General features: G+C 42.0%; 1 protein-coding gene across 1 annotated transcript in view; it reads left to right on the plus strand.

Annotated features, from left to right (window-relative positions):
* The window catches only part of PSMB2 (proteasome 20S subunit beta 2), a 30,455-nt gene extending 23,551 nt beyond the window's left edge, over window positions 1–6,904 (plus strand). The window contains exons 4-6 of the mRNA XM_046660073.1: window positions 2,979–3,141; window positions 4,617–4,666; window positions 6,670–6,904. Of these exons, the coding sequence (XP_046516029.1) occupies window positions 2,979–3,141; window positions 4,617–4,666; window positions 6,670–6,777 (321 nt within the window). The 3' untranslated portion in view covers window positions 6,778–6,904. The remainder of the gene's footprint in view (window positions 1–2,978; window positions 3,142–4,616; window positions 4,667–6,669) is intronic.
* The last annotated feature ends 2,828 nt before the right edge of the window (window positions 6,905–9,732 follow it).

Genomic DNA, 9,732 nt, shown 5'->3' on the forward strand with positions numbered 1-9,732 from the left:
ATGTGCATTCAAAGAGATGCTGGCAATTGATTTAAACTTGAACCAGTTCTCAGAAGTAGAACCTACCTCTTTCTAACATTTGTTTAGTGATTTTCTTAATCTTTCTTCTTGTGATACAAGGCATTAGCCATATATATATTAAGACGTGTAATGCTTTCTGGTATGCTTATTATTCATTCATTCAACAAATATTTATTTATTTATTGAGAATATACTATATACTTGTACATCATTGAACAAGCCTTGTATAGTCCTGCCTTCATGGAGCTGATGTTTGGTATAAATATTTGAATAGGTGGATTGTGCCTTACACATACTATTTCCCTAAACACACCACAAGCAGTCACATGTGTGTGTGCTGTAAAAAAGCACAAAATTGAATGGCTTGGAATTTGTCTCATTCTAGGAAAACACTAATGAGTCAAGAATATGAGGGAATATAACAGTCAAGAAAGCCATAACTATGGCTTTGTCATTTTGAGCTGTCAGTCTTAGAGGAGTGAGAGAATGACAGTACACCAAACTTTATTTGAAATTTTAAAAAACTAGTGTAAACCAGAGATCTTTGATGGAGCATTGTCAGAAGAATTTCAGAAACTGCAAGTTGTTACACAGATGTATTGATTTAATTAGTCTAGATAACACCATTTATTTATGCTTAAGCATCTCACACATGCAAAAGTTGGTAATTCAAAGTCACACAATAATTTGTGAGTTATCTTCTATACCACGTGTTTTAGCTCCTGAATACTAACTTTGATGAGTGTGTGTGTCAGAGGCCTGAGCATAAATAAATATTATATAGATTTAAGAAATACAGTTTGCTTTTGGAATTCTGTTAACATAGTTTTATGTAAAATCTTTTGGTGGTGGCTTTTAAAATCACATTAATTGTTTTAAACGCAGTTTAATCTCATAGTATGGGCAAGATCCTCACTGGAGACAGAACACGTCTGGGTTCTGCTGGTTAGGCCTCTTTGGATATCTGGGTGGATCCTTAATATACCACTGCAACTTGCAATAGTTATTTTGTTTTGGTTAACCATACAATGAGTGTTTTGGCAGTGAATGAGGAAGAGTAGAGTTATCCTCTTAGCAAAAAGAAGAACTTATTTTTTGATAGGTAAGAGACTGTATTATAAATCTCTTGGGGAGGGAAACCATTTAGAATCCCCTTGCTATATTTCTCTGTCTCTCTCTCCTTTTGCTATCCTAATTTTAACTGTAAGAACACCAAGATATTCTATGTCTGCCTGATTTTACAATAGTTTCCACACTTAAAAAAAAATGCTATTAGTTATATGTTTTTTGTCTTTAGTTAATTTCAGTAGTTTTGTTGTTGTTTAAAGTGGTAAGCTATCAAAAGGAGACTGGGGTATAGCTCATATACTAGGAATTTAGGTGGCATCTTTTCTTCCAGAATTTGGGATACCTCACCTCTGATATTTTTTCTCACCGTACTCCCTAGAAGGTGGGGGAAGGATTAATTAACCCAGTTTTACACATAAGGAAACAGAAGCTCATAGGGGTTAAATATATTGCCTAAGGTCTGGCTTACTAAGAACGGAGTCACGGAATGCAGCAGAGAATTCCAGGTCCTGGCAGAGTATAGCACACTACCCACTGGGAAATGTGATAGGCAGGTAATTACTTTCTCAGAAGACTTGACTACTGCTGGTCAGTTCTTACTCCTCTGAGTCTATCCACCATCTTATCCCCAAAGCAGAAACTTGTTTGCAGGTTGGGGTTACACTGTAATATTCAGGAGATGTTACTTAGCACAGCTGGCTTGGAATTCCAAGTAAATATGTAATATTTTCACTTGTTCCTCTAATCTGAGTTTCTTCAGGCTGCCATGTTAATCAGTGTTCAAAGAATGTAAGATATCACTTTTAGGACCATTAGCTGTTATTTATGCTCTATAATAGGGTTCATAAGTGTATTCAGTTTCATTTAATGTGCATTTAATTGAATATATAAGTTTAGGGATGGGCACATAACCATGGGTAAGGGCTGCTCACTACCCACTGAGGCAAATGCAAGAGGAAAAACAAATTTTGCAGAGAAAAAGGAAGCCGTGTAAGGTGGGAGTCTCACCACTGATGCCTGGGTTATAGACAGACTGAATTTAACATGGTAAATGGCCTAGCTGCTGTAGAAAAAATAATCATCCATTTGGAGATGAAAAGCAAGGCAGACTTGGTCAAGGTCCTTTGTAGAAATTGCATTTTTAGACTTTCAGGTAATACAAAGAAAGGACATCTATAAATCTAAGTTATAACTACTTTTTGTCTCATTGATAAAAATGACTTCTTAGTTATCTTAGAGGAGCCTTGTTAGATTAGAAAAATGTTAGCATCTCACCCAAATCTACAGTTCATCTAGCATTACTATGTTTCTTTGTATTTGTGGACTTCCATTGTTACTGTCTACATTAAAAGTTTAGTTATTTGACTTAAATATTTGAGAGCTACTATCCTTCCCCACCCCAAGAGTTGTTTCTTTAAGAGTGAGGCAGACAGTTTACCACTTGAGATTTTGGTCCAGGTACCCAGACTGAGTCTCTTTATTTTGGATGATGTGGTTGGAGCTGCTGCTTCCTTTAGTCTGTGGCCTGACACTCTCAGAATTGTGTTTATTGGTTTCAGCAATTAGGAAAGACATAAGAGCACCCATGCTTTGCCTTTGAAATGCTTTTGTAACAAGTTCTGGTCCATAGGCTTTAAGCAGAGAGCAGCTCTTATATATACCTTAAAGTGCTCCAAAAGCTCTTCTATTCAAAGAAAACACACCGACCTCCCTTCACCTCTTACCACACACTAGGTCCTTTAGATTTCTCTGAATTTTTACTTTCATTGTGATTTACTCAGCTGCAGCTATTTTCTTATTCATCAAGAATTGGGATGCTCCCATTTGCCATGGGAAGAGATGTTGGTGTTACTGCTTGACCATCACTTTGCCATGTCTTTCTTTTGTAGACTCCATATCATGTCAACCTCCTCCTGGCTGGCTACGATGAGCATGAGGGTCCAGCTCTCTACTACATGGACTACCTGGCCGCCTTGGCCAAGGCCCCTTTCGCAGCCCACGGCTATGGTGCCTTCCTGACTCTCAGTATCCTGGACCGATACTACACACCAAGTAAGTTCCAGCACTCGAGGTAGGGAGTAGTAGAGCCCTGTCCTCAGCTACTTTCTGGTCTTGTGCACTACCCCTTGGAGTTGGGTGGCCAGGGCTTGAATAGAGGATGGATCCTAAGAAGCATATGTAGGTATCCTCTGGAAGCTACTCTCTCCTATGGGTCAGTACGGTTATTGAAAAGCTGATAAAAAGTCCCTCTTTTGCAAGACAAAATGAGTATTATGGCCAAAGCTGGGTTTTGTTTTAAAGGGGAATTGGAGTAGTGAGTAAAACTATAATTCTTCAGTTACAAAAGTTCGGGTTTTTTACTCATTTTGCCCTGCTTAGATGCTTATTAGCATCTCAGCTCTGGAGAATGAGCAAGTAAACCAAGTAGTGTGTTTGTTTTGAGCCTGTGAGGATGAACAGGTCCCCAGCATGACAACTGAAGATTTCTTTGTTTAAATGTCAAAGCTTTGGAAGGCACAAGCCTGGGTCCTTCCCTTGGTTCTTATCACCTCACAGCTGCCCCCTCCTGCAAGAAAAAGCTGGACTCTCTACTTGTCAATAAACTGTCAGCTTGGCAAAGCTTCTGGACAGGGATGCTTTAGTGCTAAATTCTATCTTCTGACCCCAATTCCAACCTTGACTTCAGCCACTGTGAGCAAATAGGCTTTTAGGATTCTTAGCTTTTTCAGGCTATAGATGCAGCACAGATAACCACTTCTTACATTCCATTCTTCCCTGTCAGTATAGTAAAAATCTGACTTGTTCATTCCTTTTTTGGTGCTGCCCTCTTGCTCAACCTCACCCACACCAGAGCTCCAGGCCACATCCTGAAAAGAATTAGCCTGGCCTCCTAGTGACTGTTGCTTAATTTGGCATCTGTCAGTAATACAGCTGATTTGCCCACCGAAATAACCACCAACCACCCCTGAAGCCTGACTGCATAATATGTCATCCCGGTTTGCCATGCCCATACACTCTTCCTTTGGCTCCTATTTTATGCGAGTCTCAGCTCCATCCTATGAATTCTCTTTCCATTGTTAAACTGAGACCCAGCTGGGAAAGTGAGACTAAAACTCTGGCCGTGTCCTCTCTTTCCCTGATTTGCAGCTGGCTAGGGCAGATGGAACTGATTTAAGCCCTGGCCTAAAGCGGGGGTTGTGGGGGGGATGGGCTATGAAAAAGAGGCAGGCCGCTGGACTCCTCTAGAGGCAGGCCCTGGCCATGGGAGGCAGAATTCCGTCATGCTTACCCTTCTCTGTAGCAAATCAATTTGCAATGGCTTGTGGCTGCCAGAGCATTGGATCTGGAGCACCCTCAACTGCATATGGAATACGTTTTTTGCAAGCTAGAAGGCTAGGCATATTTTTGCTTTTTTTGTTTGTGTGACACACTGACCTGAAGAATTTTGAAACTTAATCAGAAGTTGCAGTGGAGAGTTGGACTTAATGGCAGCACCTTGAGTACTTGGCCTCTGTGTTCTCTTTCAGCTATCTCACGTGAGAGGGCAGTGGAGCTTCTTAGGAAATGTCTAGAGGAGGTGAGTAGCTCCCCTGGGATCCTGAAAGGAATGTTTTGTCTCTCTCTTTGCCAATAATTGTTCTAGTTCCTTGGTTGGATTTTTTCTGATCCTTGCCAGAAGGTGTAATAAATACCCACTAACCAGATGTGAAGTTGCTACTAGGGATAGAGTTTGGTGGGTAGCAAGCTTATTTTTTCTCTCATGGGTCACCTCCTCATCAATGTCAGTCTTGTAATTTGTTTACATTTTGGTTCATCCAGACTAGTGGTTCTCAAATTTTAGCATGTATAAGGATCATCTGGGGAACTTGTTAAGAAAAAAGGGCAGATTCATGCCTGCCACACCCCGCCCCCGAGATTCCGATTCAGTCGTCCTGGTGTAGAGCCTAAGAATATTTTCACTAGCAGTCCTAGGTGATTTGGCTGCAGGTGGTAAGTGGGCCATACTTGAAGAACTACTGCCCTAGACCTTATACCTTCTCTATTCTTGTGCCACCCATAGTTGCCATACTGTCTGTTCCCTTAATAGTGCATGAGTCCTAGAGAGAAAGCCTCCCCTGAGAACTCAGGAGGCCATAGAACGCAACTGGGGAGCTTTGGGCAGACGAGGAGAGTAGTCGTTAGTTTATGAGGCCAGGAACATGGACCTCACCCATTTTGGTACTGCTCCTAATCGTCTGAGGCTTTGGGCTGTAAATGGAGAATGAAGAGGAAAAGAAAGCGGGCCTGTTTTCATTCTTTAACTGTTCTTGGGGCCTAAGGCTAAACTGGAATTCGTGGTCTAGTGAGAGAGTAGGAGAATGAGAGCAGCTGGGAGCATTGGACGTGATGTCAGTTTGCCTCTTACACAAGCCTGTCATTTTCAGTCCACAGTGCCCCCTTCTTCCTCTTGTTTGTAAATCCCCTTTCTAAAGCAGAAACAGATTAAACTCATGTGCTTTGCTTAACCGTTCAGCTGAGAGACCATATTAGTCTGGCAGCCCCAAGTGTCAGGAAGAAGCCACTGGAGTATCAAGTGCTTTGAGACGTTATTACCCAGGGATCCTAAAGACAATCATTTTAGAAACCCACATTTCCTTATTGTCACCTTTTCTTGATCTTGGAGCTTGTTTCTGGACATAGGAGTCATCAGCCAGAGGACTCTGGAATGGAATGGGTTGTTGCTCCCCAGCCCTCAGCTGAGAAGGAGATGGGAAATAGCAAGGGAGGGGGGCTTAAGCCTGGGGAGGTGGACATTTCTGGGATGTGCTCCTAAGGGAGGAAGTAGAGAGCTTTGTGCCTTCTTTTTTCTTCTGGAGACTTTAAGTGAGGTGTCCAGGAAGGATAGCCACAGAAGCAAAGATTTCCTCCAGCTCTGTTCCTCAGTCTACCCAGGTTAGTGGGGCTGTCTGCTTCCATGGACGCAGGCCACAGCTCCTGTGGAACAACCTCTCAAGCAGAGTCTTAGGAGAGTGCAGAGGTGTTACTTTAATGATGGGTCAGCTTGGATTGGAGGAGACAGAAGCAGGGGTTGTTCCAAGAGCAGTTCTGCCCACATCCTTCCCACCGCCCCTCCAGCTACACACACAAGCACACTCACACCCAGTTCTTCTAACGTGGTTGGGTGACTGGAGCAACTGTTGGGACTTGAGAGTACATTGCTTTGTCCAAAGCTTATTCCTAGGGCAATCACTCCTTTATTTGCCTTATTACCTTGAGACGTTTTAAAAGAGAAGTCTGTGTTTCCCAGGCTGAGAGGTAGCACTGTGGGCAATATGAAGCCTTGGAGCACTGGATTGTCTCATTCTTTCGTCCGCTGACTGACCAGAGAAAGCTCCCAGCTGTGCCTCCCACTTCATGCTCACCAGCTTCTGGTCAGCTGTCAGCTGCAGTTTGGGCTTTCCTCAGTGTCTTAGGACCAGCTGCCCCAAATAGAATATAAGCTCTTATCTGCTGGTCTGCCCAGTGCCTAGAACAGAACCTGGCCCATAGTTAGTGCTCAGTAAATATTTGTTGACTGATTTCCCTCCTGTCTCTCTGCAGCTCCAGAAACGCTTCATCCTGAATCTGCCAGCCTTCAGTGTTCGAATCATTGACAAAAATGGCATTCACGAGCTGGACAACATTTCTTTTCCTAAACATGGCTCCTAACGTCATGCCCTCCTTCACACTTGCCAGGGAACTTTTTTGGATGGGCTCCTTTATTTTTTTCTACTCTTTGGACCTGCACTCTTGATAGGTGGTTAATTCAGAATAAAGCTGCATATGGACAAATGGAGCTCTCTGGTTTGAGTCTCAGTCTACCTAACGTCACCTCAGGAAGGAATCGAGGGAGGATTGTCTGCATTGGACTTTTTTCCAAGACTGTCTTTCCTCTTGTCCCTTTCCCTTCATCACTGCTCTAATTGCCCTTTAGCAGCCGACAGCCCCACGTTCCATTTCACTGCCCTGCTTCCTTCCCGTCTAGCTCTTTCATATATCTTGCTTGCTAATGACTCATTCCCTCTAAAGCAGTGGTTCTTTTTGCCCCTAAGCTTAAAGTTTTTTAAATCAGTTAGTTAATTTGAGTGGCCAATACCATGCACTTAATAGAAAATGCAAACAGTACAAAAACACATAGTAAAAATGTCTCTGCCCTCACTATAATTTGATCACCTGCTTCTCTTCCTAGAGGAAACTTCAGCTACTAATTTCTTATCTATCCTTTAAGAGACATGCTGTTCCTGTATAAAGCGTGTGCGCACATGTGCGTGCCTACACACATGCAGACGTCCCCTTTTAATTTTATGTAATTTTTTTTATTTTTCTTTTTTCTCCCAAAGCCCCCCAGTACACAGTTGTGTATTTTTAGTTGTGGGTCCTTATAGTTGTGGCATGTGGGATGCTGCCTCAGCATGGCTTAACGAGTGGTGCTGTGTCCGCGCCCAGGATTCAAACCAGCGAAACCCTGGGCCGCTGAAGCAGAGTGTGCGAACTTAGCCACTCAGCCATGGGGCCGGCCCCAATTTTTTAATTTAATTTTTTTTTTCCTAGACATCCCCTTTTAAAAATATTTTAAATGTTCTACACATTGCTTATTTCATTTAACACTATATTGGAGTTTGTTTTATATCAGTACATATATAGCTACTTTATTCTTGTTGACAGTTGTATAATATTCTGTTAAATCGATGCACTCTAGGCACTTAGCCGATATCTGTTTAACTTCCTAATCTAGCTTTTTGGGAGTGAATAATATAGATATTTTTTGATTGGTTCCACTAAAACAGTGGTTCTTTACCAGATGTCTGTATGAGAATCACCTGGGGAGTTTTCTTTTTTAGTCTACATAATTAGGCTGCATTCACTCCCGGATTCTAAGTAGGTTTGGGGCCTAAACATAGGAATATTTTTTAAAGCTTCTCAAGGTATTCTTATCTTCAGTAATGATAGAGAACCACTAGATTTGAAACTTCTTTGGAGCAGTGGTCCTCACACTTTGGCATGCATCCCAGTCCGCTGCAGGACTTACTGTAACACAGCTTGCTGGCTCCTACTCCTATAGTTTCTGCATGTTTGGGATATGGCCTGAGATTTTGTGTTTCTGACATTTCCAATTACTGCTGCTGCTGGTCTGGGAGCCACACTTCGAGCACCATTATCTTAAGATAAGCCCTACTTTATCTAATTCTAATTCTTTGCTACTCTTAATATCACATACAGATAGGTTTTTTGGTTTATCTGCAGTGAAATGTATCATTTCTAAGATACTACCTCTCTAGAACATTCATATTAACAGTATTGAGTTAACATCAGATTTGAATGTCATACACTTTTTCGTACACCAGTGGTAAATGCTTTATACCATAAGGAGAAAGCTAATCATAGAATAAACAGGGGGGAGGGGAGGAGTCACATCACCACAGCTGCTTCAACCTCCAACACCACTATGAATATTCATGACTTTGGGCTTTTAGCTAGATTCCTGAGTCTCTCTCTAAGGTATCTATTCTAAAGTTCCACAGATGATTCTGATGCTTGCCTCAGGTGAGTACCACTACTAAGGCAAAGGCAATTCTGCTTCATGGTTTTCCCATGAAAACCATGGGGTTTTCCATCTATAAAATGGTCATAATTGTACCTGTTCCATGGGGGAGGTTCTGAGGATTCCATGAGATAAAGTAAAGCATTTAGAACGGCCTGGCAAGTAAGTGCTCAGTAAGTATGTTATCAATGGTAACCTTGTTATTCTCCATCCAGGCCTCTCCAGAAATGAACTGGTTCTCTGTCTTTGAATGTTAAGTGTCCTCAGGGTAATCTCAGGCAAGCCTACCAGCCCATCCTGACTCCTAATCTCTTTTCTCTAACCCAGATCTCTTTTCTGAGTTCCAGATCAACTTATTCTTCAGTATCTTACCCTCCAGCCAGAGGGACATCAAACTCAACATGTCTGAAGCTGAGCCTTACCATCTGCCATCCTCTAAACTTCCTCTGCAGCATTCTATCTTAGAGAATTAGAGTCACTTGGCTCCCAAGTGCCCAAGCCAGAAATTTAGGCATCATTTATTTATTTAAGCTTGGCACCTGAGCTAATATCTGTTACCAGTCTTTTCTTCTTCTTCTTCTTCTCCCGAAAGCCTCCCAGTACATAGTTGTATATTGTAGCTGTAGGTTCTTCTGGTCGTGCTATGTGGGATGCCACCTCAGCATGGCCGGATGTGAAGTGCCATGTCCGCGCCCAGGATCCAAAACGGCAAAATCCTGCGCCGCCGAACCACTCGGCCACGGGGCTGCCCCCAGTATCATTTATTTTTAATAAACTTATTTTGGAATAAATTTGGTTTTACAGCAAAGTTGCGAAGATAATACAGAGTATCCTTATACCCCTCACCCAGTTTCCCCTAACATTAATGTTGTACATAGCCACGGTACATTTGTCAAAACTAAGATACCTGCATTGGTTGGTACGTTAGTATTAACTAAACTCCAGGCTATATTCAGATTTCGCCAGTTTTCCCACTAATTGTCCTTTTTCTGTTCTAGGATACAGTTCAGGATACCACATTGCATTTAGCTGAGCATCATTTTTTATTTCTTCTTTTTCTCCTGCCTTTACATAGTCACCAA

The sequence above is a fragment of the Equus quagga genome, chromosome 5 (assembly GCF_021613505.1).
Source record: "Equus quagga isolate Etosha38 chromosome 5, UCLA_HA_Equagga_1.0, whole genome shotgun sequence".
Taxonomy (NCBI): domain Eukaryota; kingdom Metazoa; phylum Chordata; class Mammalia; order Perissodactyla; family Equidae; genus Equus; species Equus quagga.